At 47.0% G+C, this 13,945-nt stretch overlaps 1 protein-coding gene across 1 annotated transcript in view; it reads right to left on the reverse strand.

Moving 5' to 3' along the window:
• The window catches only part of LOC115475488 (tetratricopeptide repeat protein 30A-like), a 119,687-nt gene that overhangs the window by 79,277 nt on the left and 26,465 nt on the right, over positions 1-13,945 (reverse strand). Inside the window, 1 exon segment of the mRNA XM_030211278.1 lies at positions 11,759-11,863. Within this exon segment, the coding sequence (XP_030067138.1) occupies positions 11,759-11,863 (105 nt within the window).

Raw genomic sequence — 13,945 nt, forward strand, 5'->3', positions numbered from 1 at the left:
CCTCTCGATGTGTATCTTAATTTTGAACAACACCATCCGGTGATCACTAGATGCCAAATGATCACCCACTGCTTTCAAATGGGGAGAGTATCAGGTCATCTAATATAGCCCCATTCTGTGTTGGTTCAATTACCAACTGATGGAACAGTGCTCCCTGTAGAGAATCCAAGATCTCCTGTCACGTCCCTTACCTGTGCCGCTCTGCCTGCTGGGATGCCTCGCTCCACGAGCAGGAGAGAGCGGGGTATCGCTGGCCACGGGCGGCATGGTAGGGGAGTCTTGGCTTCCTCGTGGACGGCTCGGTCCGCCGCTATGCAGCAGTAGCGTCTGGAGAGCGCCGACGCTGCCAAAATGGCCGGCGCACTCTAGCTGGAGAGTCTCTTCCGGGTGCGGGACCCCAGGAGCATGAGGAACGCCTCTTCTGGGCTCGGATTGGATGGTCGCGGCTAGGCTCCGCCCGCTCCTTGTGACCAGCCTATCCAGAGCCTCTTGGGGCTGGTTGTTGGCCACGCCTTCCGGACAGCTGATGGTGGTTTCCCTGATGGAAGGGGCTACTTAAAGAGGACTCTGACAGAACTCTTTGCTTCGGCTTCTGCTAGTGTGGATTCCTGAGTTCAGTGTCCTTTGGATTGTGTCACTGCCTTGAACTTCTGTTTGGACCTGGACTTTGCTTTTGCCTGCCGCCCTGCCTTGAACTTCTGCTTGGACCTGGACTTTGCTTTTGCCTGCTACCTGCCTTGAACTTCTGTTTGGACCTGGACTTTGCTTTTGCCTGCTACCTGCCTTGAACTTCTGTTTGGACCGGACTTTGCTTTTGCCTGCCGCCTGCCTTGAACTTCTGTTTGGACCTGGACTTTGCTTTTGCCTGCCGCCTGCCTTGAACTTCTGTTTGGACCCTGGACTTTGCTTTCGCCTGCCGCCTGACTTGAACTTCTGTTTGGACCTGGACTTTGCTTTTGCCTGCGCCTGCCTTGAACTTCTGTTTTGGACCTGGACTTTTGCTTTTGCCTGCCGCCTGCCTTGAACTTCTGTTTGGACCTGGACTTGCTTTTGCCTGCCGCCTGCTTGAACTTTGTTTGGACCTGGACTTTGCTTTTGCCTGCCTTGAACTTCTGTTGGACCTGGACTTTGCTTCTGCCTGCTGCACATCTTGCGTTCAGCTCTGGCCTCCTTGAAGGTTCCAGCCCTGATTCTTCAGGTAAGATCAGAACTGTCTGGCTGCCAGACGTTGTTTGGCACAGGGGCTCACAGATCGTGGTATCAGCCTGATAGAAAGCGAAGCCATGATGCTCGCAGATAAGCCTGATCTGACTGACTGGGCCCAAGCCCTGCAACAACAGCAGGCTCAGCTTAACAGATTGTCTGGGGTACTACAAGATGTGTGCCTCCAGATGTCAGCACAGCGAGGACGTCTTCCGGAGCAAGTAGGTCAGCTCCTCTCAACCTGCCTTTCGTCTGCCCGAACCTCCCCGGTTGACGGGACGCCTTCGCATGCCGCGGATTTTTTTGAATCAATGTCAAATGCTCTTTGACATGCAACTGCTTCTTTCCCTACGGACAAATTAAGCTTACACTACATCATCTCGTTACTCTCTGGTCCTGCCCTGGCATGGGCATCCCCACTCTGGGAACAACAGGATCCTCTCCTCTCAGAGCCCTTGTGAGAATTCCTGCGTCGGCTTTCCGCATGGTATTGATGTTCCGGGACGCCCCCTCCTCTGCTGCAGGGGAGCTACTACGGATTCAGCAAGGTAACAGCTCGGTAGGAGCCTACGCTATTCGATTCCGCACCTTGGCTGCAGAACTTAAATGGAATCAAGAGGCCTTTACGGCCATCTTCTGGCAAGGCTTGAGTGGGCGTATTAAGGATGAGTTAGCGGCCGTGAAATTCCTAGTACGCTGGACGCTCTAATCTCTCTATGTATCCGGATTGATGTCCGCTTCCAGGACCGGGCACGAGACTGGGTTGCTCTCGGCCGTCTCAAAGGAGCTCCCCTCAGAGACAACGGACTGTCTCTCTCAGGAAGCGGCAGGTCGGCGGCGGAGGGATCTGAGGAAACTATGGTGATTGGCAGGCACCGACTATCAGCCGTTGAGCGGGCTCCCCGGAGGGACAACAAACTAGCATGTATTGTGGCAAACCTGGTCATTTTGTGAAGGGGTGTCCCAACAAGCGGGAATGCTTAGACCCTAGCCTTGTGGAGGGGGTGGTTTTGGGTCAGTCAGGAGCCATCCGGATAATTTAATGACGTACCGATTATCTTACTTTGGCGAGAATTCAGAATAAATACCCTAGCCTTGCTGGATTCCAGGACGCGGGGGCAACTTATTGATGCTAGTCTACTTCAGGGACTAGGAAGGCGGTTATCCCCTGTAAACCAGCTCTGCAGGTGACTTCCATTCATGGTTCTACTCTTCCCCAGCCGATTACTCATCTCACCCTCCCGCTTCGATGCAGGTGGGCCTTCTTCATCATGAGGAGATACAGGTTCTTATATTACCTCAAGCCATTCATCCTGTAATTTTAGGTATACCCTGGTTGCAAGGCTGCCTGCTCCTGCATAGACTGGGCCTTGGGTGCGATCAGTACAATGGAGTACGCGTTGTTTTGAGACCTGTCTGACACCAGTGCACCCTCCCCCTACTAAAGTGCCAGCTCTTCCTGGAATCCTTCATCCCTGTGAGCCTGTCTTCCGAAGGAGTATGAGGATTTTTCTGATGTCTTTGATGTCCCAGGGAGGCGGATTCCCTCCCCACCCCATCGCCCTTTTGATTGTCCCATTGATTTGTTGCCTGACACGATGCCTCCCAGAGGAAGATTATATGCCCTGTCCCGGGACGAATCGGCAGCCATGCGGGACTACATTCGGGAGAACCTTCGTAAAGGGTTTATTCGACCTTCTTCTTCTCCTGCCGGAGCAGGTTTTGTTTTTGTCTCCAAAAGGATGGGTCCTTGCGACCCTGCATTGACTATCGTGGGCTTAACAACATCACAGTCAAGAACCGTTACCCCCTTCCGCTTATCCCGGAGCTTTTTGATCGGCTCCAGGGAGCTAGGATTTTTACTAAACTGGATCTCCGAGGGGCCTACAACTTGATTCGTATCCGCCAGGGGGACGAGTGGAAGACTGCGTTTAATACTCATGAAGGTCATTTTGAGTATCGTGTCATGCCTTTTGGTCTGTGTAACGCCCCTGCGGTGTTTCAAGATTTATCAACTTTATTTTTCGAGATCTCCTTTATGCTTCAGTCATTGTTTACTTGGACGATATTCTGATCTTCTCTGCTTCTCCTCAAGATCATCCCAGACATGTGCGCACAGTACTTCAACGACTCCGGGATCACCGCCTGTTTGCCAAATTGGAAAATGTGCTTTTCATCAATCCACTATTCCTTTTTTGGGACATATTATCTCTGCTGTTGGATTACAATGGACCCTGCTAAACTACAGGCTATCCGTGACTGGCCTCGTCCGCAAGGCCTCCGGGCGCTCTGCAGCGTTTCCTTGGATTTGCTAATTACTACAGAACAATTCATTCCCCATTATTCTCTCATCACGGCTCCTTTGACAGCCCCTTACTCGGAAGGGTGCGGATGTTCGACACTGGTCTCCTGCTGCTCTGGAAGCTTTTTCTACCTGAAGACGGCTTTCCCTGTCTGCTTCTGTACTCCGTGTCCTGATGTCAACGAAGCCTTTCATTGTGGAGGTGGATGCCTCTGCTTTGGGGTTGGGGCTGTGCTGTCTCAGACGTCTCCTCAGGTAAGAGACATCCTTGTTTTTTTTTTTCTAAAAAGTTTTCTCCGGCAGAGCGTAATTATACCATCGGTGACAGAGAGCTGCTGGCTCTGAAGCTCGCCTTTCAGGAGTGGCGATACCTGCTGGAGGGGGCTGCTCATCCTATTACTCGTCATTACTGATCACAAGAACCTGCTTTATTTGCAAGATGCCAAACGCCTGAATCCCCGGCAGGCCCGATGGTCCTGTTTTTTGCTCGTTTTACCTTTCACTTGGTGTTCCGTCCCGCGGAGAAGAATGTACAGGCGGATGCGCTCTCCCGAGCCTTTGATGTACAGAGGAGCCTGAGGAGCTCTATCCTATGCTCAATCCTGCTTGCCTTTCCCCTACTGTGGGGGCATCCGCCTGCCTTAAGACTCCTGTTCCTGTCCGGTCTCGTCGCAAGGTTCTTCAGTGGGGTCATTCTGCTGCTTTTTCGGGACATTTTGGGTTTCGTAAGACTTATCATCTGATTTCCCGCTATTTTTGGTGGCCGCACATGGCTCAGGAGATTCGGCAGTTTGTCTCTACATGTCCTACTTGTGCCCGCACCAAGTCTTGGCCAGGCAAGCCGTGGGGTCTTCTTCAACCGTTGCCTGTACCCCAGCTACCTTGGTAGGAGGTCTCCATGGACTTTATAACTGATCTTCCTTGCTCCAAGGGCAACACGATCATCTGGGTGGTGGTGGATCGTTTTTCCCGCATGGCGCACTTCGTCCCCATGCGGTCTCTGCCATCTGCGGCGGCTCTTGCCTCCCAGTTTATCCAGCACACTTTTCGGTTGCATGGACTACCGCAGCGCATCATCAGTGATAGAGGTTCTCAATTCACCTCTAGATTTTGGAGGTCTTTATGCTCAGCCTTTGGGGTTGCCACACATTTTTCTTCCGCTTATCATCCACAGACCAACGGCATGGCAGAACGTACGAACCAGACCCTTAAAGCCTTTCTCCGGGCCTTCACTAATGCTCGTCAAGATAATTGGACTGATCTTCTGCCCTGGGCCGAGTTTGCCTACAACAATAGCTTTCATTCTGCTTCTCGGACATCACCCTTCTTTACTGTTTTTGGACGTCATCCTCGTCTTCCACCTCCGATTCCTGTGACTGAGGTCTCCCCACTGATCCAGTCTACCCTCACCACCATTCATGCCACTTGGAGGACGGTTCGTCAGCAGTTGGGAAGGCTGCCGCACGGTATAAACAGTTTTGCTGACCGTCTGCGATGTGCCGCTCCCGTATTCCAGCCGGGACAGAGAGTATGGCTCAGCCACCAAGTATCTCAAACTTCGTCTTCCCTCTCTTAAGTTTGCTCCTCGCTTCATTGGTCCATTTTCTGTACAATCTAGAGTGGGGACGGTGGGTCTATCGTCTTCACTTACCTGGTAATCTTCGCATTCACAATGCTTTCCATGTATCTCTGCTTAAGCCTTTCCGGACTTCCCACTGGCATCCTGCATCAAAGAGGATTCCGGTTCCAGACTCTGATCCGGACCCTGAGTTTGAGGTAAAGGAGATTCTTGATTCTAGACTCCAGAGAGGACGATTGTTTTACTTGATCTCGTGGAAGAACTTTGGTCCTGAGGATAAACTCCTGGGAGCCTGTTGGTAATATCCATGCCCCTGAGTTATTGCACGAGTTCCACTCTCGTTACCCTAAAAAACCTGGGCCGAGACGGAGGAGGGGGCTTACGGGGGAGGTACTGTCACGTCCCTTACCTGTGCCGCTCTGCCTGCTGGATGCCAGAGCGGGGTATCGCTGGCCACGGGCGGCATGGTAGGGAGTCTTGGCTTCCTCCTGGACGGCTCCGGTCCGCCGCTATGCAGCAGTAGCGTCTGGAGAGCGCCGACGCTGCCAAAATGGCCGGCGCACTCTAGCTGGAGAGTCTCTTCCGGTGTGCGGGACCCAGGAGCATGAGGAACGCCTCTTCTGGGCTCGGATTGGCTGGTCGCGGCTAGGCTCCGCCCGCTCCTTGTGACCAGCCTATCCAGAGCCTCTTGGGCTGGTTGTTGGCCACGCCTTCCGGACAGCTGATGGTGGTTTCCCTGATGGAAGGGGCTACTTAAATGAGACTCTGACAGAACTCTTTGCTTCGGCTTCTGCTAGTGTGGATTCCTGAGTTCAGTGTCTTTGGATTGTGTACCTGCCTTGAACTTCTGTTTGGACCTGGACTTTGCTTTTGCCTGCCACCTGCCTTGAACTTCTGTTTGGACCTGGACTTTGCTTTTGCCTGCCACCTGCCTTGAACTTCTGTTTGGACCTGGACTTTGCTTTTGCCTGCCGCCTGCCTTGAACTTCTGTTTGGACCTGGACTTTGCTTTGCCTGCCGCCTGCCTTGAACTTCTGTTTGGACCTGGACTTTGCTTTTGCCTGCCGCCTGCCTTGAACTTCTGTTTGGACCTGGACTTTGCTTCTGCCTGCTGCACATCTTGCGTTCAGCTCTGTCCTCCTTGAAGGTTCCAGCCCTGATTCTTCAGGTAAGATCAGAACTGTCTGGCTGCCAGACGTTGTTTGGCACAGGGGCTCACAGATCGTGGTATCAGCCTGATATCTCCTTACTTCTAAATGATTTTACAACAGGGACACCCCAATCAACATCCGGCATATAGAAATTACCTATTATATCACTTCTTTCATTGCAATCTTGTAATGTCTTCAATAAATTTTCGGTCTACTTCTTCTGTTTGCGAAGGAGGCCTGTATATCACACCAGTGTAAACAGGTTGTTCATTTGTTCTTTCCAGATTAACCCACAGTGCCTCTTCCTTTCCCTTTAAGCCCAACAATTCTGTCACTTTATATTATCTTTAACATATAATGCCACTCCCCTGTCCTTTTTCCCTAGCCTGACCTTTTATATTGAATCAAATAAATAATCCTTACAGTAAGCATTGTGGTGGCAAGTACAATGAGCTCAACATTCAACTGTGCCATGATAAATGTATAACTACCTTAATTAAAATATCCAGATCCTTATATAGAAAGCAATTCTGTAACAGGGCACCTACAATTAGGCGCATGGAGGGTGCATGGTAAAAGCCTATTCCTTACAGCAGCGTTCCCCAAACTGTGCGCCGCAGCACCCCAGTGCGCCTTGGTGAACTCACCGGGGTGCTGTGGGGCAGATGGAAGTTCATATGCTGAGCACTGGATGATGTTGCACGGAACAGAGAGTGCACTGCCCCCCCCCCCCCACACACACACACAATAATGCCTCTACAAGTGTACGTTGCTGAAGTGAGCTACACATGGGCTGGGGCAAGCTACCGATTACAGGTCAGCTGTGATTGATCACAGAGCCTGTCTGTCGCCTAAAAGGACATCCTGATTGGGAAGAAGGAGGCTCTGTGACCAATCACAGCTGTGCTGTGATCGGGTAGCTTGCCCCAGCCATGTGTGGCAGGAAAACAGAGAGTGAGATTTGTGCATAACAGCTAGCAGAGTGAAAGAGATAGTAAGCCAAGGTAAGCACAATTAAAACATTAAATTAAATTAAAAGTTAAAGCATATGGACCGTTGAAGCAGAGGGAGAATTGTGGGTGGGGTGGAAGAGGGAAGGAGAGATGCTGAAGGAGGAATGAGAGGCATGGGCTGGAGGAGGAGGAAGAGAGAGATACAGCAAGGGGTGAAATCTTGTATATGGGGTCGAGGGAGGGAGAGCTGCATGGAGAGGGAAAAATGTTGGACATGGGGTGAAGGGATGAGAAGGTGCATGAGAGAGAAATATTGGACATGATGTATGGTGGTGGTGGTGGTGGGGGGTGCTGTGAAAAATTGCTCAGACACTAAGGGTGCCGTGAAGTTTGGGAACCACTGCTTTACAGAATACTAGAGTTGCTGGGCATCTACACTCCTATCATTTAGGCCCTCGTATTTATGCCAGCCATAGAGCTAGTGTAAGTATGAGTGCCTAAGCACCACAGAAGTATGCGTAATTTACAGTATTCTGTAAGTTACATGCATAAGTGGAAGCTCTGCCTATGTCCAGTCCATATTCCCATTTGTGTATGCCCCCTTTGCAAAAATATGTAAGCTAAGGCGGATATTTGCAGACTAGCACTCAGACGCCATGCGTGTAAATGTGTAGAATGATTTAAATGCAAGCATGTGCTCACATACGCGCTTAAGTGTCAATATTCAACTAAGTGCTATTTTGTAAATACACAGTAAACTTACATAGCATATATTTGCAAGGGGGCATTCACAGGGGTGGAGCACAGAAGGGACATAGGCAAGGGCTTCCACTTACACACATGACTTACAAAATACTGTAAGTTACATGTGTTCATGTTACATTTAGGTATCCACTTACACCAGCTGTATGACTGATATAAGTGTGTGCGCCTACATGATAGGCATGCCAATACTGGGTTATGCTAGTATTCTATAACGGAATCTAGGCGCCTTGGTTCCATTATAGAACAGGCTCCTGCCGCACAGCTTTGGGATGTCTAAATGGAAGTGTCCAGTATAGAATTGCCTCACAGCAGATAATTCTATAAGAAGCTGCCTAGTTTCAGGTGGCAAGAAGATGCATAAATAGCAGTACCACAGCCACGTAAATGACCTTTTACATAGAGAAGTATGCATATAGCAATTCCTTTGTCTTGGGAGTGTGCATAGGTGGAGTCAGATGGAGCACAGGTGGAGCTCACATACTATAATTTGTGTACATTCGTGTATACATTTAGGCATTGGCATTTACACCAACTATAGGGTTGATAAGTGGCCACGCCTAGATGTATGCACAATCTCTGCCACTTATACTAGTATTCTGTAAAGAAAAGTAGATGCATAGTTTTATTACAGAATAGGCTTAAGAACCAGCACCTATAGTGGGCACCCTGTTATAGAGTGACCTTCATAAGGCTATATGAATGTAGGGATCAAAGCCCCTAGTATAGTGTATCACAGTTTGTTTATGTTACATGTGGCACACCTGAGAAATATTACTGAACCTGCAGTACTGAAAACTCCACTAAAGCATGTACTCTGCTTTGACTTTTTACAGTGCTTATGTTGTGATTGTAAAGTTGTCCAGGTATACCTGTCTGAAAAGGACCTGTGACCCTGTTATCTGGCTGATGTGAGACAAAGGAATTTCGGTCATGTTGACCCCACACTGCTGAATTCAGGGAAGAATTTCCAGAATGATGCCAAAAGACAATCCTGTGTTTTTTTAGGCCATAACATAATGGGAACAGCCAATCACCTTCTGTGATGTTATCAGACCATCAGATATTGCTGATAACAAAATAATATAAAAGATGTCTCCTTCTTCTTCATCATCATCATCACTGGCTTCTAGATTCACAACTTTTAGTGCCTTTGAGGCCAAACACCTGCTACATCTATCATGCCAGAGACTGGCAACATATACAGGTTGTACAGTCAAACTGTGTTCACTTTCCATAACAGACAGTAGGCAGTTTACCAACAGAGAACGTATTTTCATTCCATATCAGATAGTATCTGTTTAAAGAACAGCCTTTAAAGAACTGCTATTCTACATTTACCTGAACTTTTCTTACATATATTATTGTAATATTCTGTTTTTGTAAACAGTTTTATTCTTCATGTAAATAAATTCTTTATTATTTTTATCAGTTCATGTTGTTAGTCTAGTAATATAAACATAGATAAAAGGAGTTAGAACTCAGAATTGGTCATTAGGAGGGCATGATTAATATTATACTACTAGTGGAACCCAGCCCGTTTCCTCAACATGAAATGGGCCCTAGAAAGGCTCTCTTGTAAGCGATTTTTTGTCTCTCCCCTGCCTTCCCCTCCATGTCCAGTGATTCTTCCCTTCCCTCCCCTCCCTCCATGTCCAGCGATTCTCCTCTTCCCTGCCCTCCCATCTGTGTCCCGTGATTCTCCCATCCCATCCATGTCCAGCGATTCTGCTCTGCCCTCCCCTCGATGTGCCGCGATCCTCTCATTCCTTTGTACCTCATCGTTTCTGGCTGGCTTCCCTTCCATTGGTAACATCCTGATGTCAGCCTCACCTCCAGCGTTCCTTTCCCTCTCACTGTTCTGCCCTCTGTTGTCATTACGTTTTGACGCGAGGGCGGGGCAGTGAGGGGAATGGAACACTGGAGGCTGGCTGACGTCATGAGATGTTACAAACCCAGGCAGCCAGACAGCGATGGAACGTTGGAGGTGCAAATTATTATATTGGATTTCCAGAGTCCCATAATTCAAACTTGCTTGTCTCTACCTACACTGCCCTTTTTGGCATACACAAGAGTGAAAGGTGCTACCAATCCCAGGGCCACAAATATTTATACATTATACATATATTTATTGATTGATTTATTAGATTTGTTTACAGCCTTTTTGAAGGAATTCACTCAAGGCAGGGTACAGCAAGAATAAGTCAAACATAAGCAATAGACCAATTACAGCAGTAAAAATATTCAAACACAGGTACAGATATTCACAACCCTTGTATGTATAGATTATATTCTTTACTCAGACATGGGAAAACCAGCTAACTTGAGCCCTCATATAGGTATAGTGTCAATACCCCTCTCCTCAAGTCACTTCACTGGCTTCCGATCAGATACCGCATACAATTCAAGCTTCTACTCCTTACCTACAAATGCACCCGGTCTGCGGCTCCTCACTACCTCTCTACCCTCATCTCCCCTATGTTCCCACCCGTAACCTCCGCTCACAGGACAAATCCCTCCTCTCCGTACCCTTCTCCACCACTGCCAACTCCAGGCTCCGCTCATTCTGCCTTGCCTCACCCTATGCCTGGAACAATCTTCCTCAACCCCTACGCCAAACCCCCTTCCTACCCATCTTCAAATCTCTGCTTAAAACTCACCTCTTCAATGCTGCTTTCGGCGCCTAACCTTTCGAGAAATATAGTAAGCCCTATCAGATCGACTCTACACTTGTCTTTTAGATTGTACACTCGTCTCTAGACTTACATCTGTCTTTTAGATTGTACACTTGTCTTTAGATTGTACACCTGTCTTTTAGATTGTAAGCTCCTTGAGCAGGGACTGTCCTTCCATGTTAAATTGTACAGCGCTGCGTAACCCTAGTAGCGCTTTAGAAATGTTAAGTAGTAGTAGTAGTAATATTCAGGGTCTAAATACGTATATCTTATATGTAGAAGCCTTGATATACAGATATGTGTATGTATACTCAAAATATTTACTTGCATATTCAGCAGCAGTAGCTATATATATATATATATATATATATATATAGTGCTGCTAAATATAGGAATAATTTGAAACATCTAGATTAAACATTTCTAATATCCCACAACATTTTAATGAAAATTGACCCATATATTGCAGCATCTAGGACAGGGAGGCTTCAGAAGACGGAGGGTAAAATGGATGGTAAAAAATACAAGCAAATCTTTGAGGAAATTTATTCCAGTCAGTCACTGACCTAGAACCAGGGAGAAGATTTACCTTCAAGAGAACAATTTTCCTAAACACAAAGGAAAAGCAAAAATGGAGTGGCTTATCAAGAAGAAAGAGAATGTTCTTGAGTTGACCTAGTCCAAACCCAGACTGCAGTCCCCAGAGGATCCCAACTGCTTTAAAGACATACTCTGAAAAAATGAATGGGGAAAACACTGACCATCCCACTAGAGTTGATGGATGTTTATCATACAAGATTCAAGGATCTTACTGCTGTAAAAGGAGCTCCCATCACGTATTGGGTTGTGAAGCATAAGCAAATCAAGACTCTTTGGTTTCCTCTTCATTACTTTTTAAATATGTTTATAAATTACTCTTTCAAGTTCAAAGTGCAGACTACACTGTGCAAATCAGTGAAACAAACTCCTAATTTAATGCATTTTGAACTGTATTGTTTAGACAGCAGAACATGCAAAATGGCAAGGTTTCTGCAATTCACAGTATACTGTTTTCTTGAGGAAAACAAACCATCCCATTTCCCACCTAAAAACCACATCAGAAATTCAATATAGATAGCACCCGGACAACGTACCTGGGTGCTCCCGGATTCCACGCTCAATTATATCTGCAATATGCTTTAGGGCAGGTGCATACTGCTTCATGCTGTAGTAACAGAGGGCAATTTTGTAAGATAGGTCTGTCAGGAAAAGCCAAGGAGAAAAAATTATTTTTTAAAAAAACTATTCAGAAACAATAGGTACTAGTTAAAAAGCAGGTTTGCAGAGGAATTAGGAAGTGGTTAAGTTCATCACTGTTAATATTAGTAATGACTACATTATTGTTTCAACTCCAAAATATGTTCCACTTCTTCCTTTAAAGATGGCTTTTATATTCATGTCTCTGTTGTTCCTTCCCAAATCTAGCCTTCCCTCATTGAGCAGATGCCGACTTAGGTAAGAATGTCTAACTCGAATAACTAGTGGCATTTGGTTAAGAACATGTATACTAGGTCAGACCAATGGTACATCTAGCCAGTATCCTGTTTCCAACAGTGCCCAAGCACTAGTACCTGGCAGAAACCCAAATAATCATCAGTCCAAAGAGAGAGGGAAACAATCCTCAAAAAGGAAACCCAGTTAAATGTTCCTCAATGACAATCATACATAAAGAGGGAACAAAAGAACTTGTAGTGTTGAGAAAAAATAAAGAAAAGGAGGAAAAAGGAACCAGTGGCATCAGATGTACATCAGTAGCCAGCTATTAGGTCTCCTATAGCGCTCAGCTATTCCAAATCCTTGAGCCTACTGCATAACATCAATCACTTGTCACCCTGAACCAAAAACCTCCAAAGCATCGCTAGCCATACTTTACTGAAAAAAATTGAAAATTCATATTAAAGGGAAACTTCTTGTACAAATTTATAACTTGTCGAGAAATACATAAATGGCGACTACTTATCCAGCGTTAGCAGATTCATCGCCTGATCAAATGATTCCACTGCCCGACACCAGAACTTGTGTAAACCAAGCGTTTCGGTCAAGCAGTGGAATCAAGTAGTCGCCATTTATATATTTTTTGACATGTTATAAGTATGTTCCTTCTGGAACATAAAAGTCGACTAAAATGCAAAAATCTTGCCGCTCCTCTAGTAGATCATTGTACTATGCCCTGCATGCCACCAAGGACTAGATCTAAAATGGCTCCCCCTCTTGTCAGTTCCTGAACCAATTGCTCCAAGAAGCAGTCATTTATTATATCTAGAAATTTTATCTCCCTGGCGTTCCATTGTAACATATATCTAGTCAATACTGGGGTAATTGAAATCACCCATTAAAATACTGTTGCCCAATTTGCCAGCTTTCCTAATTTCTGTAAACATTTCTTTATTTGTCTGTTTGTTCTGTTCTGGTGGATGGTAGTACAGCCCTACAAGAATACTCCTTCCCTTCACTCATGGAATTTCTATCCAGAATGATTCCATGCTGCTCTCTGTTTCATGTGGAATGTTTATTTTATTTGACTCAATTCCCTCTTTAACAAATAGCACAATCCCCCCCCCCTCCAATTTGATCCCCTCTACCATTATGATACAATTTGTACCCTGTTAACACAGAGGGGCATAATCGAATGGGGTGCCCAAGTTTTCATGAGGGTGTCCTCACAGGACGGCCCCGCGAAGGAGCGGGTAAACCCGTATTATCGAAACAAGATGGACATCCATCTTTCGGTTGGGGACGCCCAAATCTCAACATTTAGGTTGAACTTAGAGATGGTCTACCTAACTGTTGAGATGGTCGTCCCCGGTTTTTGCCCTTAATGGAAACAGAAGACGCCCATCTCAAAAACGACCAAATCCAAGGCATTTGGTTGTGGGAGGAGCCAGCATTCGTAGTGCACTGGTCCCCCTCACATGCCAGGACACCAACTGGGCACCCTAGGGGGCACTGCAGTGGACTTCAGAAATTGCTCCCAGGTGCATAGCTCCCTTACCTTGGGTGCTGAGCCCCCCAAACCCACTCCACACAATTGTACACCACTACGATAGCCCTAAAGGGGTGAAGGGGGGCACCTAGATGTGGGTACAGTGGGTTTCGGACGGCTCACATTTACCACCACAAGTTTAACAGGTAGGGGGGATGGGCCTGGGTCCGCCTGGCTGAAGTGCACTGCACCCACTAAAACTGCTCCAGGGACCTGCATACTGCTGTCATGGAGCTGGGTATGACATTTGAGGCTGGCAAAAACATTTTTTAAAGGTTTTTTTTTAGGGTGGGAGGGG

The sequence above is a fragment of the Microcaecilia unicolor genome, chromosome 1 (genome assembly GCF_901765095.1).
Source record: "Microcaecilia unicolor chromosome 1, aMicUni1.1, whole genome shotgun sequence".
NCBI classification, from domain to species: domain Eukaryota; kingdom Metazoa; phylum Chordata; class Amphibia; order Gymnophiona; family Siphonopidae; genus Microcaecilia; species Microcaecilia unicolor.